The 17,455-nt window shown below is 40.9% G+C and overlaps 1 protein-coding gene across 1 annotated transcript; it reads left to right on the forward strand.

Annotated features, from left to right (window-relative positions):
- Positions 1–8,831: 8,831 nt before the first annotated feature.
- Positions 8,832–14,767, forward strand: PLK2 (polo like kinase 2). Its single transcript, XM_058827338.1, has 14 exons — positions 8,832–9,135; positions 9,568–9,675; positions 9,848–9,964; positions 10,152–10,281; positions 10,580–10,667; positions 10,943–11,038; positions 11,256–11,454; positions 11,549–11,696; positions 12,108–12,205; positions 12,841–12,964; positions 13,212–13,452; positions 13,553–13,682; positions 13,772–13,882; positions 14,000–14,767. The coding sequence occupies exons 1-14, from the start codon at positions 8,911–8,913 to the stop codon at positions 14,189–14,191; spliced, it is 2,007 nt and encodes a 668-aa protein (XP_058683321.1). The 5' UTR covers positions 8,832–8,910; the 3' UTR covers positions 14,192–14,767.
- The last annotated feature ends 2,688 nt before the right edge of the window (positions 14,768–17,455 follow it).

Below are 17,455 nucleotides of genomic sequence, written 5' to 3' on the forward strand. Positions count from 1 at the left end.
ATAAACCAGACAAGGGAGAGGTAATATTTTTCATAAATTTGAGTTGACATATCTAAAAAGAGAGATAGTACTTTTAGCACACCAGCCATTCTGAAAGTCAAAAATAGAAGCAGAAATTTTTGAAGCTAAATGCAGACTTCGATAGAAGAAACCTCACAGTTCACTGTGAAGGTCACTGCTATAACATTCACTGAAGGAAGTGATCTGCTTTACTGGAAATGAGAGTTAAAATTAGCTCAGACCCATCTCAAAAATCCAATAATCCATGTTGCGGGCCAAGCAATCACATTCTGTTTCTAAACTTGTATTTGCAATGTTTTACTTCCTTTCCAAAGACTCACCCTTTGCCAGATGCCAAACTTCTCTTTGCATTGCAGAACTGCAATAACCGCATGTATTCTTGTTTTTACCTTGTTGTAAGTTCTGTTGAGTTTTATCTTTCTGCATTATTTTGCATTTCCTCTGGGGCATTACTGTGCACTTCAGACATGAAAGTGGGGTGTATGAGTTATACAATAAATTTGCTGTGGATGATCTGTGCCAATAATATCTGCTTTCAAAACTCAAAAACTTCCCCATGTCAATTAATACAGAACATTAAAGGCTGACTGAGAACCCTCAACCCAAACCAGCATAAAATGTCAATTCAAAATAGAACTAGATTTGATAGAACTAAAATTTCCCCCAGATGTCCCCTGTGTTGGAAAAAAATGGTTGTGTCAGTCTGTAACCATGGAACTGAATTTTTGTGTTCCCTTTGGGCAGTCCTAACTGCCTCCTCTCAGCACAGATGTGCAGAAAAGCATCTGCTGTGGTGCTGGAAGGTATACAGATTTTTTACTGCCCGGTGTGTATCTGTCAAGGCAATGACAACACCCAAACAGATACCCCATGCTTAGAGGGCAATATTTACCCTTCTGGCTAGCTTATTTATCATTTTGCCTGCAGATTTTTTCTCATAGTTCTGTCTTTGTTTGCATTTGTCAAATATGTTTGCCTGTAGGCTTTTTTCCCACTGATGAGTAGCTTTATTCAAGGTTCTGGCTTTCCTACTTTAAAAAGCAGATGTCCAATAACTGTCTGAGGTCAGTCTTTGGTGGACCATACAGCTAAACTCAGGAAAAGGAAAGTATGGCACTGGCCTACCTACCTTCCCTGGGTGGCTGATTTTAACAATAGCTTTAATCAGAAAAGCATGCTGGAATGAAAGGATCAAAGTGAAAAAAAAAGCTGAAAAAAAATCTAGTGGGATTTTCACTTTCCCATCTAGCTATTCAGGGCATCCTTTTTGTTCACCTTTTCTTTTATCCATTCTGTCTTAAATATCACCTGCTCTGATTTCTATTCTTAAAGAGGCCAGCAGACCAAACTTTATATGTCTCTGTTTCCTAGATGTCTTAACTTTCCATAGAGGCCATTGATCAGTGTATGACATATTTTCATTTGGTACACTGACTTTAATAATGACATGTTTCAACTCTTCAGATCAGCAATCAGGACAAGTGTAACTGCAAAAAACTAAATTTAGTGCCACCCACTTTTTAAATATTTACATAAATGTAGAAAGTATTTTTACCTGGAAAAACTGGAGATATCAATATATAACACAACGTAAGAAACACACAAAAGTTTCTGATGTAAGACAGAAAAGTTTATTGAAAAGTATTTGGTTCTCAGTTCTCCACAGAATTTCTGACATGCCTCTGTCATGTCAAAACTTCAATGGTAACATATGGTGTTAAGTCTCCTTACAACATGCTTTTTGAATTGTTTTTATCTTAGAGGAGTGTATTGAAGAAAACTATTGTCACATTCCCCAGCCGCAGGATCGCATCCAGAGAAGCTACAGTTACCAGCATGGGACTCAACCAGACAGGCTTCTGCTCAGGAAACCATTTATTCCACATGGGAACAAACTCAGATCCAGAGAGAGAGAGCCCTGAAGAGAGGCAGGGTGAGGGGTTTTGAGGGACAGAACCAGGGTGGAGTTCAAGGTCAGAGACCACTAGGAACACAGAAAGGAACACACCAGTCAGAACCCCTGGGCTGCCACCCCACAAGGGGTCTAGGGTAGAGTTTCTTCCTGGGCTCACAGGGCCGATCCTCGGAGGCAGAGGTTTGGAATTCACACTAGTCGGGCTTTACAGCCACGTCTCTCACTTTAACAATGCTTATCTGAAACTAAATCTTTGCCTGCCTGAGCAGGGGCACCTCACAATCTGTGAAAGATAAAAATTGTTCATCTAGTTTAATCAAATCCCAATGAGAAAGAGAGGACAGGATGCCCTTCTTTCACAGATGAGTTGGTTGCTTCACTTGCCTCTGACAACAGCAGCTTTCAGCCCACTTTTTTCCTGAGCAGACTCTATTCTGCTCTATTCAGGACTGCTTTTGGCACGTCTTGCTTTCGTAGCAATGAGCTCCTCTCATACCTGATGAGGAGTGCTGTCTTATATCTAATTATGCAGTAACTAATTTTTCTGTAGACCTTCAACTCTCCTACCTTCAACTCTAAATTCCAGAGTTTCTCTATATCCAAGAATTCTTTAGACATGCATAACTGTCTTGCTCTGTTTGGACATTAGCTGCAACTGCTGAGGATTAGGAATAATGGCTGGTACTCCTCTTAGCCAGAACATTTGATTCTTCATATCTGCTTTGTTCTACAATCCTAGTTAATTACAGAAAGTAAGACCAAAAAAAGTTTACAATCTCATAAATGTTCTCCTCTTTTGTGTTTCATGTTTATAATACATAGTCAGAAGTGGACTGTACATGTCTAGTTACTGCCAGCACGTGAATAAAAAACAGGTATGGTTGTTCTGGACAGAAGAGAGTGTCATGGAGACAGATAACCTATGACATAGACTCTTACATCATGTATCTCATAACCCTGTTCTTGTATTGTCTGTGTTATCTGAGCCCTAGTAACACTGGCTTCTGCCCTTAGGATTCAGGAAGCTGCTAATCTATCCACAGAAAGAAAATAAGCACTTAGCCTAAGTGGTAAGCAACTCTTCTGTCCTGTATCCTGCAGTACTTGAAGACTGAAATTGGAAAGGGGAAAGGAGATCAGGAAGGGAAACATATTGACTGAAGTACTGACCTTTTTGTTCTGTTTAGAGGATTTTGACTACCCTTTGGCATTCTTTCCATTAACAAGGAGGTCTTATGTGTAAGACATTTGGGCATTGAAAAGGGCTAAATTAAAAAAAAAAAAAAACAAAACCAACACAAAAGATTCTAGACAGTTCTTTAAGGGCACAAAACACTACTCCAATTGTTCCTCAGGTTTGAAGCTTAGTGTTTCTAATACTGGTCATGAAGCTTTACCATCCCACAGATCTTTGTTCCTTCTGCATGATCTATGCAGTTGAATAATGGGCCTAGCAGCCATTTATACAGGAGGCAAGCTAATTCTGGCCATAAAAACTCCATCAAAAAACTCAAGTCCTGGACTCACAAAGTTTTGAGTACCTTAAATGTGACCAAGAATCACCAGAAGCAGTGGCAACTTCTGAAAAAATATGCTGACAGCAGACTGAGTGGCCACAATGTCTTGTGGACAGATGCTCTTCAATTAAGTAAGCACTTAGGAGAGTTCACATTGCAGAAAAATCCAGAATGGGATTCCTACAAGACACTTAATGAAATATTTGCATGTGCTTGTGGTCATTAGGTTTAACAGTTTCTTATGGATGGGTAATACAGTTTGCACTCCCGTTTCTTCTCAATGCATTTAAAGGTGGCAAACAGTGGCCATAGAGAATTCCACTGAAGGAAATGATGTATCTGACAGTACTCTCTTTTAAAACCTTTAAAGACAAAAGCTTTAGAGTCTACTTTTGCAGTACTCAACTTTGAGGTTAGTATAATCTTTTTTTTGGTCTGGCATATGCAAGAAAAAACAGTCAAGCTGTGAAAAAAAAAAAAAAAAGAGAAGAATAACACCAAGTGCAAACCTGTGGTCTGACTTCACTTTTAGAAACAGATGCTGTATGAAGCTGTTACTACACTTTCTGAGGGCAAGGGTAGTGCCTGTAACAAATCGACATTGTTCAACCCAGGCAGCACAGGGGAAGAATGAGAGAGTAGTGAGGGTTAAAAAGAAGATGAGTCTCTTTGACATTGTCTTCACTTGACACTGACACTTGGCTGGAGCTATATTTTCATACTCTATCATTGCACTGGGTGAACACCTTCAGAGCCATCCATCAATCTTGACCATGTAAGCATGTATTAAATTCAAAGAAATAGAGTTTTGTGTCTCTGGGGGCCAAATATGGGATCCTATAACCACCACAACTGCAAGCCTGTCTTCCTGCTAGCCCCAGGGAACTTACACTGAGCAGGCAGGGAGGGAACCAACCTTGGCACCACCCCAGAAGGAACTAAAAGCTAGCACAGTCTGTGTGACCACTGCCCTAAACACCCTCCTCTTTTCTTGGGAGATCTTTCTGGGAAAACATATGATTGCCTTAAGCTCTTGGTAGTGTGCCTGCTTTTTAATTAGTAGATCACTTTGAAAGAAACCACAAAAGAATTTAAATCTTTGGAAACACTGCCAAGCTTCAAACAAAAAAAAAAAATTAAAATACATTAATTATAACAGAAACAATTGCTTTGCACTATGTCTGCAATGATTTAAGGAGAGCAAATGGTATCATACCTGTGTATAAGAACAATCTATGACAATAAAATCCTGCAAGGGAAATGACACACTGAAACTGCATGGCAGCATCAGAGCAGAGTTTAATTCATTACCTAGACCAGCTCTTGTGTGTTTTATAATTTATTTGTTAAGGATGCCTATGCTAGAAACCCTAGAAATTAATACATTACTGGAAACACAAAAACAAGTGCCCTGGAGAACAGGAGAAGTGTGGGAAACAATAACAGAGAACATACAGACACATATGAGGTGAAGAGAAAAGGCTGGTGTGGAGCTGAAAATTAAGAGGATAAGTTAGGCAATTGTCCTGGGGTGACTTTAGGATGCTTGTATCCCCAGTCATCTGTTCTGCTTACGTTACATATTAAGTTTTGCACCTTTAAGACTGGTACAGAGAGCAAAGGGAGGAAAGAAGAAGCGCAGAGTTTGTTTTCAGAAACTTCACTTTCACATCTTTCACATCCTTCTCATGAACTGTGCTGTCTGCAGCATGGACACTGGGAGAGAGCTCTCCTCTGCTTTTCGTTAGTTTTTAGCTAGCTGAGGCAGAGAAATACCCCGCACTGTGGATTTTCTTCTTCTTGGAGCTGTTCAGGCCTGCTCTGGACTGAAAACCCAGAAAAACACCAGAAGCTCATGCCTGTTACCCATGAGGACCCGGGACATGGCATTTTCCAGTGCAGGAGGGACTGATAAGAGACTGAACGAGCCAAGCCACACCCTAAGACAAGGACTTTCTGAATTTGCCATCTCTTCAGAACACCTCAAAGTTCCACTGTTTAATCATTATTTTTTTCCATGTTTGCATGTACTTTGCCTATTAAATAAACAATTTTTTCCACTTTTCTCCAAAGAAATCTTTCCCAAGTCGATATAAGGGAGGGGCTGCTTGAATCTGCTTTCTAAAAAAAATCCCATTCAGAAGTTTCCTCCCAGATTTGCCCTAAACCAAGACAGTAATAAACCAAGAAGAGAAATGAGACTTAGTCAATCAGTAAAGACTAAAGTGAAGTAAGATTAGCAATAGACTCAAGACAAGTCACAAACAACATGAAGAACTTTGTGTAAAAGTCCCAGTTTCAATAACACATTTTCTACAGGGTGATTTTCTAAAAGTAAGCCACTTATATATGTTGATACATATATAGTGAAGACGTTATTCATGGAACTCTTCAGTTTGTCCCATCTTTAAGTAGAATACACTTGTTTTAGGACAGACTGCCATAACCTGTTTTAAACAGCTGAGGGCACTCCATGACCAGCTAAATGAAAAATATGGTTCTGCCAAAACTAACCTGAGGCAAGAGAGCTAACAACTAACTGGATAGCAGAAATCAAATGATGAGGCCAGCCAGGCAAAAGGTCAGGGTTGCCTGCCAAACCAGGTGTGGGCTGCCACCCAAATCTAGTATGAATTGTGTGTTTACCTGTAGGAGCATACTGAATTGTCTTAGATGGCATTCTAGGTAGGGAAAATCATATGAGTGGCACTAAATATTCAGAAAATTCAGTTGAGAGTCAGTCTGGAAGCCACTTATATGGTGTTGGTCCTGATTTCATATAAAGCTTTGGTTTCCCTGGCAAAGTCATGCTCATGAACACAGTGACAAAGCTCCATAATATTAATGAAGTTGGACATCCAAGATTTAATGTACTTCTTTTTAGAAATTTAAGTCTCTGAACACCTCACTTCATAATGTTAGGGTAAAAATAAGCAGTTCCTGGCAAGATGTTCTTCCCACAAGCCTGTAAACAGACTGACTGTCAAATTCCCATTCCTTATCTGAACCAGAGATTTATGCACACCCAGTCTTCCCAGACCCTCAGTAATATGGTTTTTATGAGCATCTGTATACTTGTGTCAAAATGGAGCTGTAGGAATAAGTGATTGCTTTTTTTTCTAGAGACAGAGACAGAAGGAATGCCTCAGGCCTGAGTTTGCCCTGTTTCTTGGCAGGGAAGCTGTAATGCTGTATGTTGATTTGGCTACAGAGCTGCTGCAGTCTTAGCCAGCTTGCAAGTAAGCTTCTTGTACAAGCTGCCGGTACATTTGATCATTTTCCTAATGTATTTTGGAAGAAAAAGTGTGAGATTACAGAGCACATGCCTTTTCCTCACAAGATATAAAAAGGTCGGCTTCAAACATTTACTGTAATGTTATTTTATCCAAGAGATCACCTTTAGAAGAAAGCACATTTGCTTTGTAAACCTCACAATAAATAGTATGGTAAACTTGGCACCTTGAGGTAAGTATTAGATAAATGCTCCCTCTGTGAAAGTGGGACAATCAGTCTTCGAGTAACTACTGCATGGGACAGTGGTTGACTGCCCCATGACTGACTTTTTTAAGTCAGAGGGAACACAGCTTAAATACTTAGTTTCGGCAAAGTAGGTGAGAACAAATAGTGCCAGTCCTGCTTATGAGAACACTTCGTGTACTTAGTTTTAACCATTGTTTGTGTCCTCTTAAAGTCAAGCTTAGCAATCTTCCCTAAACCTCCACCAGACAAAGCTTGTTTTTCTTAATTTGCTTTATAGCATGTGCAGTACCACTTCTTCCCAGAGGAGGGGAAACGTGTACTTCTATTCTGCCTATTTCCCCTTTCCCCAAAAGCCTTTCAGCACACCAGACCAAAGCAATGCACATTAAACAAAGCATAGAGAAATCACGTTTATTATTTGTAACTGATTTTGCCAAAACGAGAAATTTGGAGAAAGTTAAGGTTATGTGAGGGTAAAAATATTTTTCTAGGAAGCCAATGCCTCTTACACAAAGAGCTGAGAAGGCACAGGACTGAATAGTGTCTGTGTATCCCAATTTTCCCTTTTTATTTTCACCTCTACCCCTATGGTTAATGACTAATAATACAAATGTGACCTGACTAGGAGTCAGTTAGGTGAGTTAGGAAGGCAGCACATGCCCATTAAAAAACTGCAGATGGGCAGAAGAAGAGTGTACACAATCCAGTGTAACACTGGAGCACTGTTACCTTCGTACAGCAATACCTATGGAGAGAAACAAATAAACAAATATTGTTGTTCTACACTTTTGCTGGTTTTGGCCAGCAGGACTTTGTATCTTCTGTTAAGGCATGCATCCTGCTGTTGACGCTCTAAAATAAGTATATTCTGTTATTTTAAGATGTGAAATGAGACATTTTCAGGGACTAGCACTGAAATAACTTACACAGTTACATGCTCTGGGAGTCGTTTCTACTAAATCAACTAGTCCTTGATTTTTAGAGGCAATGAAAGCAGGTAGAAGTATTTTGTCTGCCAACAAGAAAATACTACTTCAGAAATATGTAACTTACTAAGAAAATAATGAATTTTGACATTTTTGCATCTTCAGAATGGAGAAATGCAGAACTGTTTCACATTCCAATATTTTTCTTCCAGACCATGCTTTTTAGCAATTGTCTGTAGAGAAGCCCTATACTACAATTGCCTTCAGATGCCTTCCAACTTGATTTATTTGCTCCATATGAAGAGATTTTAGAGCTGACTGTTGCCATACAGCTGTGGGGGGTGTCCCTAGGCTTGGGCTCTCCTTACGAAGGGAGGGACATGGTAGCCCCTTGGCACTGGGGCATTCACACCAATGATTTACACCATCTGAGCAAGCCCATGGGACTCAGCTTCATGCTGGCCCCGTGTCCCTGCGGTGGTGGAGCTGCTTTGGAATAGGCGGGACAAACTCCTTCCCTTCCTCACGTGCAGCAACAGGCACGCGTTTCGGGGCTGCTCCTACAGGCCACAGCTCGGATCGTCCATCACCAACGCCCACGGCCCCGCACGCAGCAATCCTCGAGCGAGGAAAACACAGCTTATGCTGAAGCTCTCTCTGTCGAGCTCCCACACGGGACGGTGGCGGCCAGAGCAGCCTCCGCCGCTGTAGGGGTACAAGAGAGTGGTTCAGCCCCTGTTCGCTCCGCTCTGCTCCCGCCACACAGCCAGGCACGGCAGGACAGACCCGCACAGCCCGGCAACGAAAGGCACAAGAAGACAGCTCGGCGCTGCCCAGCTCTCCTCGGGTCGTCCCGGGGCGGGCCGAGCCGGGCGGGCGGAGCGGGTTCCGGGCGGGGGCCGCCCCGCAGCGTTGGGGCGGAGCCGCCACCCGCTTTATAAAGGACGAGCGGGGGAGCTGCTCGGCGTCGCGAGCAGAGCGGGTGGGAAGGGAAGGGCAGGTGGAGCGGGACCGAGGCGGGCAGGCAGGACGGAGCCGGCGGGGCGCGGTGATGGAGCTGCTACGGACTATCGCCCACCCACCGGGCGGCGGCGGTGCCAAGTGCTGCGAGGCGGCGGCGGGCAGAGCGGCCGGCGGCGAGTCGCGCAGGAAGAAGGCGGAGGAGCCGCCGCACCAGCAGCCTCACCAGCACGGCCACCCCGCAGCCGAGGTCTCCCGGATTATAACCGACCCCACGACGGGGAAGCGCTACTGCCGCGGCAAGGTGCTCGGAAAGGTAATGGCCGCGGCGAGCTCCGTGCCCTCGCGATGCCACGGCCGGTGTGCCCAGCTCGCCGCCCTTCCCGGCGGAGCGCGGGGCGGCTGGCGGGCGCTGTCCCTGCGGGGCTGCGTTCCGCGGAGAGCGCCGCGCTGCCGCCCACCGCCTGCCCAGCGCCGCCCGGGCCAGGCGCGCTGCGCCCGAGCGCCCTTACTGCCCCGGAATCGTGCCTTCGGCTCGGGCGAGCCCGCGGGAATCACTTGGATCTTGCATGCGGGGAGTGGGGAGCGCGAGCCTTCCGACAGACCATGAACCCAGGACCTGTCCTTAAAAAATTGCCCTTCGTTAAGGAAGTTGCGCTTCTTGACTAATACATGAGCTGGTGAATGACTAAGTGCAGGACTGCATTTTTACCTGCTCTAATTGCCTTTTTCTCCGATGTCTCTCTAGGGTGGATTTGCCAAGTGTTACGAGATGACAGATTTGACAACAAATAAAGTATATGCTGCGAAAATCATTCCTCACAGCAGAGTAGCAAAACCTCATCAAAGAGAGAAGGTATGTATGCATGAATTATTTTTTTTTTTATTTTATTTTTTTATTCTCGAGCTTTTTGTGTGCTGGATTGCCTACCCCTTTTCATGAAATGCTTCTGATAGAGCTGGCTGCTCAACCTTGTGGAAGTAAGGCTAACAACACTTTCTTCTTTCCTACTGTCTTGTCTTTTCAGATTGATAAAGAGATTGAGCTGCACAGAATGCTTAATCATAGACATATTGTGCAATTTTACCACTACTTTGAAGACAGAGAGAACATTTACATTCTTCTGGAATACTGCAGTAGAAGGGTGAGCATCAGTTGGGAGAAATCCAGTATTTAGTTACCTGGAATCTGCAACTAATTTATATGTGTGATGTGTAAAAGTTATTTTTTGTGGCTTTAATTGTTTCTCTATGTACTCATTTACTTTTGCTTAGGGTGAATCTTGTGCATGAATTATCAGTGACATCTCTGCTTGTGTTTTTCTTCTGCAGTCAATGGCTCACATCTTAAAAGCAAGAAAGGTATTGACAGAACCAGAAGTACGATACTACCTCAGGCAAATTGTGTCAGGGCTAAAGTATCTTCATGAACAGGAAATCTTACATAGGGATCTTAAACTAGGTAAGTTCTCTAGATTGCCAGCTTCAAAACACATTCCTCCAGCTCCATCAGCATTGTACCACTTTATCCTTGTATGGTGATTGTTTAGTAAAATCAGCTTAGTCTGTCTTTACAGTGGGAATTCATAGTGCATAAGGGATGACATTAAGCATTCTTAATTTAAAATATTAAAAAAACAAAAAAACAAAACAAAAAACTTGCCTAGTTTCTGGCTCTGAACAAAGTATGACTCAGCACCTGTGGCAAATGCATTCTACCTTGCCAGTGATGGACTAACTGGAATTTCTTTGTCTGCCAGGTAACTTCTTCATCAATGAGAATATGGAACTGAAGCTGGGTGACTTTGGCTTGGCAGCGAGGCTGGAACCACTGGAGCACAGGAGGAGGTAGGCGCATTAAAAATGTACAGTCTAGTAGTAAATAAAACTCAACTAGTATGAAAATGAGAAGTTGTGTTCCATAGCAAAAGCTAGTTAACTGCCCTCCAGTATCATGGAGACATAACAAAAAATCATCTATGGTGTCAAAGCTCCTACAGCTCCTCTTTAGATGTCTCAAATTCTTGTCTGAACTTGAGAGTAAAACCTGCTCTATGAAAAATACCTCCTTCCTCTTTGTATTTGAAATACTAACCAGCTTTCTGGTGTCTTTGATTTTTCAGAACAATATGTGGCACACCAAATTACCTCTCTCCAGAAGTCCTCAACAAACAAGGGCATGGCTGTGAATCTGATATATGGGCCTTAGGCTGTGTAATGTAAGTACTTCCCTGCCTTTGAAATGTAATATATCTATCACTGGCTTAGGACTTCAGTGAATTAAAAGGGGATGCAGTACTGGCTCCATTTACAGCCTTTCATACATGTGTAGCTCAAATGCAGAAATTCTTCACGTTGAGATGCCTTTTTTTGTAGCTGTAGCCACAAGTATGGTGGGTGTGTAAAATAAAATAGTTTTCCTTTGCCTTTAAACAGGTATACAATGCTGTTGGGAAGACCCCCATTTGAGACTACAAATCTTAAAGAAACATACAGGTGTATAAGGGAAGCAAGATACAGCCTGCCTTCATCTCTCTTGGCACCTGCAAAGCACTTAATAGCTAGCATGTTGTCAAAAAACCCTGAAGATCGGCCCAGTTTAGATGAAATAATTCGACATGAATTCTTCTTACAGGTTTGTACTGTCTGTTATTAGTGTTATAAAAAAAAACCCAAAACATAAAAATGCACTCCGTGGTCTAAAAATCTTTTGTGCTGCATTTCCACAGGGCTTTACACCTGATAGATTGTCTGCAAGCTGTTGTCACACTGTCCCTGATTTCCATTTGTCAAGTCCTGCTAAAAATTTCTTCAAAAAAGCAGCTGCTGCTCTCTTTGGGGGTAAAAAGGATAAGGCCAGATACTTCGACACACATAGTAAGTTCAAGCCTAGACACCATCCACTTATGTCTGTTGCATCAGTTTCATATTAGTGTACATCAGTGAGATAGCAACAGAAAACTTATATATGTCTTAGAGCTTTTCTGGGTTGACTTTTTTTTTTTCTTGGTAAGTATTGATGGTAGCCAGCCCACCTATGTGACCTTACATGAGGCATCTTACAGCCTCCATGTCTGTATTGGTTGGCTGTTAGTTTGTAATGTCTATTGAAATTTAATCTCTTAAGTGATTTGTGTGTAATGGCATAATTTCTCTGGGAGACTATGGCAGGCTTAGAAGAAGCTGCTGGAGAGACACAATTTGTTTTCTGCAGCTAACTTGTTATGCTTTCTATAATTCAATAGCACTTTCAGATTCAGAGTTAAGTATTTTTTTCCTGTGTTGCAGACAAGCTAGCTAAAGAAGATGAAGAAATCTACAAGCTCAGACATGATTTGAAGAAGACCTCGATAACCCAGCAGGCCCCCAAACACAAGACAGATGAGGTATATGCAAGTGCAGTTCAATTCAAATCCAGTAACAGTTGGGTGGAGTAACTATAATTAAATTATATTTGACTTGGATATCAGAACTGGGGCTGTACACATCATAATCAAGCTTAAATGATTAGCAGAGTTGCTTTAAGAGGGCTTAAAGTAGCATCACAAAGGTATGGTAGCCTTTGTAGGGAGACTATAAATTTTGGCTTTTGAGTAATTATAGTATCTGACTAGACTCCATTGTTTCTAGTGTGTTAACTTGTCTACCAGGTGCTATTTCTCAATATTCCAAATACAGGGTTTCAGTTCATGATTAACTAGGGCTTTTTCAAATAAATTGTTGAAATCTATCTTTTACTGTTTGGTGTTCAGACCTGCACACAGCTGCTCCCTTGCTAGGGCAGGAGAGCAGAGAACTGCAACTGTGAAATGCAAATTGAAGATCTAAAGAATGGAAAGACCTGGTGTGCTGCTTTAAGCTCAGTCTGGCAGCAGCTCTTTGTACTTTGTAATCTTGGTACGTGAATACCAGTTTCCCTAGAATTTATGATTTGTTGAGAAAGAGGAGAGCCATGCAAAACTTGTGTATAAGCTTTGGCTTGTGTTATGTTTGATGTTTACAAGTCTGACATCTCTTCTAGGAGATTCAGCCTCTTATCACAACAGTGGGGAAGCCGGGAGCATTGCCAGAAACCAAGCAGATTGGAGACTCCATTCGGATGATAGTCAGAGGAACTTTGGGAAGCTGCAGCAGTAGTAGTGAATGTAAGTGCAGCAAAATGTGATCTCTAAGTCTGAATCACACATTTATTTTTCTTAATCTTAAAAGATTGAAATAAACATCTGATTCTATCCTCTTACTTTTGATGTTGTAAAAGCCAAAATTTTTGAAAAATTTAAATTACTAATTTAATTTAAGAAATCATGTTTCTTACAATATAGGTAACTGAAAGGTTTAGAATGAAAATTTTCTCTGTGTGCTCTTGCCAGTCTAATAGTCCTTCCTTTTCAGGTTTGGAAGACAGTACCATGGGGAGTGTTGCTGATACAGTTGCAAGAGTATTGAGAGGATGTCTGGAGAACATGCCAGAAGCAGACAGCAATCCCAAAGAACAGCTGACAGCATCCTTCCAGTGGGTTACAAAATGGGTGGACTACTCCAACAAGTATGGCTTTGGGTATCAGCTGTCAGATCACACTGTTGGTGTTCTCTTCAACAATGGGGCACATATGAGCCTTCTGCCAGACAAAAAGTAAGAATCATTACAAAGCCGTCAACTCACTAAGGCAGTTTAAATGTGAAATCCTTTTTTCTTACCACTAACCTCCTTATTTTCTTTTTATCTCTTTCAGGACTGTGCACTACTATGCTGAGCTAGGCCAATGCTCTGTCTTCTCAGCCCCAGAGGCTCCTGAACAGTTCATTAGCCAAGTAACTGTACTGAAGTATTTTTCTCACTATATGGAGGAGAACCTCATGGATGTAAGTTCAGCACCTTCAGGGTCCTGAGTTTTAAAAATACACTAAATGTATGAACTGCTATGCTTAACATAACCTGTTCCCTTTCTTAGGGAGGAGACTTGCCCAGCCTAACAGATGTACGTAGACCCAGGCTTTACCTCTTACAGTGGCTCAAATCTGATAAAGCTTTAATGATGCTCTTCAATGATGGCACGTTTCAAGTAAGTGTGTCAGCATCACCAGAGAAAATGTCTTAAAATACTTTATTGCAGTAAAACTAGCTAAGTCTCAGAAATAGAGAGAATGTAGACAAACAGCAACTCGCTTCTCTTTTACAGGTGAATTTCTACCATGATCACACGAAAGTCATAATTTGCAATCAGAGTGAGGAATATCTCCTTACCTACATAAATGAAGACAGGATATCCACAACGTTTCGTCTGACAGCTCTTCTGGTTTCTGGATGTTCATTGGAACTAAAACACAGAATGGAATATGCTCTGAACATGCTGCTGCAGCGTTGCAACTGAAGGAACTGACTCTGTTAAACCAAATGGACTCTCTTGTTCACTGTGAATCTACAGTGGAGATAGTGGAGCAACTAGTATGTTGATGATGGATGTGTGGTGGTACGAAAACTGGACTGTCCAAGTGTGCTGGGCACACATCTATTAGAAGCCTAAATCTATTTGTTGGACTAAAGTGTTGTGACAAGGAGTTCTTCGGATCATAGTTTTCCTTGCTTCATGTGTGTTAAAGATATATTTAGACTTGAACTCGGAGCAGAGTGTGTGTTTGCTCTGTAAGAGAGCATCTCTGATGGAGTTAAACTGTGAATACACATCTGGAAAGGGAGGGAAGGGAGAGAGCTCCGTTGTTGGGGATAATTGTAACAAGCAGCTTCTGGTTGCTTAACTGTGAACTATGGCCATACTGTTTTTTTCCTTATTTTTCAAAAATACCCACACTTGTGGCTGGCAAAGTGCATTCCTTGTTAATTTTTTTTTTTAATTTATTACAGCCTAAAGTGAAGTATTTATTACTTTTTTTTTTGACCTTGGCATTTTAAATATAAATCTGTTGGCAATAAAGAATGGAAATCTGAAGCATCATTTTCTACTCTTTCTCCAGTATAACTCAGTATGATTTACTTTGCATTACAAAAAATATAGCAGCTTTGCTTTCTATATGCTCTTTTTAAGAAGTCTGGTACAGGTCTGTATATGAAGGATAGGCAGGTTTGTCTGTGTCTATGCCCACCTGCAATCACAAGCACCAGCACGGCTATTGTTAATTATAGCTGCAATCCTAAAACAACTGCTGATGGAGCCTACAGACTAATGATGTACGCCTTGACACTTGTTTTAAGCCCTAGGAAAATAACTAAAATGTGTATCTCTTCAAGATACTACATCCCAAAATTGATCTTTTACACTGAAAAGAACTCTTCTGGATAGTACATAGGCAATTGAAGGACCAAGAGCTGTGTAAGTTCTTTGCTTGCTGTGAAAGCATTGCTCTTATCAATGGACTGAGTATCCTGATACCTGAAAAGCAGAATGAATTCACCATACCTATCACTTCCTCTCTCCTGAGCTTTATTTGGTTATCCTTAGTTAAATGGTTACTGCAGTAAAGTAAAATCAAAAGGGTGAAAAAATTAAAAGGTGACAGTGTTAACTTTGGGCTCTATCCAGCTGATAACTTTAAACAACCATCATTGTTACTAAGACAAATTGCAATTTACTAATACACTCAGTTTTCTGCAAAGCAGTTCACAGCAGCTGAAATCAACATAGAGGGAGGGCTTGCTGCTTTGTGAGATCCTACTGCTTTTAAAAATCCACTTATGTGAGCAACGGCTGTCCAAAACTGAAGGTAGTGAAGGTGTTAATATGGATTAGTCATGGACTCCAGGCAGGGGGAAATGGTCTCGGTTTTGGACTGAGCTTATTTCTCTTAGATATTGCATAGAACCTGGACCTGTGTAAACACATGGCTGTCTTCAAGTAACTGTTCTGATGCAACAGCAAGCACTTCAATTGCTTACTTGACCTATTGTTCCTATAACTGAATGAGGCCTTTTCTGAAAGACATCACTTGCTGTCAGTGTATCAATCACAGTGGCTGAATATAAGGAACAGGCAGAGTAATAAAACACAGACTAAACGAAGTACAGATGTCAATCTGAAATAGTGGCTTGCTTCATCTTGCAGCAAGCATGTATAAATGTGATTGGGTTTGTTGTATTGAGTACCATGCATTAGGTAATATTTATTTACTTCTCAAGTCTAGACAGGAAGACCCAATTGAGTTCTTCAGATGGATTCATTAATGTAACTCTAGGCACTTCAGTGAAGTTAAATATATACTTGCTATAGTGAGCAGAATTCAGCTTCCCAGCTGTCTACTTTCTTCAAGGGATAATGTCTGATTTTATTCCTGAGAGGCCATGACTTACCTAATTCTGCTGCACACATACAGCTACCGTTGTGTTCTTTTCCCTACAAAGTAAAATCTCCCCTTATTTACGACACAAACATACAGTTTGTGAGCATTTCAAACAAATTTACTAGAGCTATAGTACTTCCCATGGAAAAAACACTTTTTGTTCAACTGTGTACTAGTGAAAGTGCAAACCTTTATTCAGCTGCTATGATTTCTTTGGGTACCAAAATCATGCTTGTATGGCTGTAATTCAGGCTTGTGTAAGCAAATAAACCAGTTCTTGATGTAGAATTGTAAAGGCTCCAGGATGCTAGTTGTTTGTGGATGGTTGAAATACACCTTGCTAAAATAAGTTAAGTGAATCAGCTATTTGTATGCAATGTTTATGTTCACTGCTTGCTAAATCCTTATGTATCTTTCTGCTTAGTGCAGCTTCTTCTCTGTATCCTTACCTCACTTTTTATTTTCATAATGCAAAACAAGAACTATGTTTAGATCAGGTTAAGGAGAAATACTCTTTTCAAGGTACCTTTGTTCTAGTCTCTGAGCCCAAGGAGGGAAAGCCATTTTAAAATTCTTGGTATAAGAACTTAAATCAAGAACAAAGGTCCTGAAATTCTGTCTCAGGGTGGATCCTGTCTTAAGATACTGTAGTGCACTACTTGGCCTTCTTTACTTAAACAGTCATTTGTAATTCTCTTATAATTCTGCATATAGGAAGATAAATATTAGAAAGGCACTTGTCCATATCTTCTGTATAACAAATGTCTTGAAAGATATGATATGCATTTTATGCTGGTCCAGCAATTGTTCTAATAATCGCTTATATTGAAACCAAGAGAAAACACAGCATAAACTCTAGTTTGGGAGTATATGTACTTGAAAGGAAATGTGAGGACTAAAATATTAGGTGAAAGCACATATGTTTGTCATATGTCATTGTCATATGTCATTGTGTTTGGACACAATGAAATTTCAGTGACAAGAAAAAAATGTGTTGTACTTACTCATCAAAACATCTTTATGAAGCTTGAAAATACATTTTTGCAAGCATATATACATGTATGACTCAGTACACTAATCTGCTGGTAGCAAACAAGTAGAGAAAATTATTCAAACAGGCCACACTGTTAATCCATTAACAAAATGCATTACCCACTGATGCCACGAGTAACTCAAGTATTCTAGGGCATTCTGTAATCTTTTCCAGGGGTCAGAAATTATTCCATTTCATTAAGTTGCTATATATAATTCATATGAGAAAAAAGAAGTTTAGGTATATGCTACTTCGCAATATTGAATAAAGTTCCCAACATTCTACACGTTACATAGGAAATTATAAAAAT

This window comes from Poecile atricapillus, chromosome Z, assembly GCF_030490865.1.
Source record: "Poecile atricapillus isolate bPoeAtr1 chromosome Z, bPoeAtr1.hap1, whole genome shotgun sequence".
In the NCBI taxonomy this organism is placed as follows: Eukaryota; Metazoa; Chordata; class Aves; order Passeriformes; family Paridae; genus Poecile; species Poecile atricapillus.

Coding starts and splice junctions, on each gene's coding strand:
- PLK2 (XM_058827338.1), top strand. CDS start 8,911: ATGGAGCTGCTACGGACTATCGCCCACCCACCGGGCGGCGGCGGTGCC. Junction 9,676..9,847: donor AACCTCATCAAAGAGAGAAG/GTATGTATGCAT, acceptor TTGTCTTTTCAG/ATTGATAAAGAGATTGAGCT. Junction 11,039..11,255: donor TGGGCCTTAGGCTGTGTAAT/GTAAGTACTTCC, acceptor GCCTTTAAACAG/GTATACAATGCTGTTGGGAA.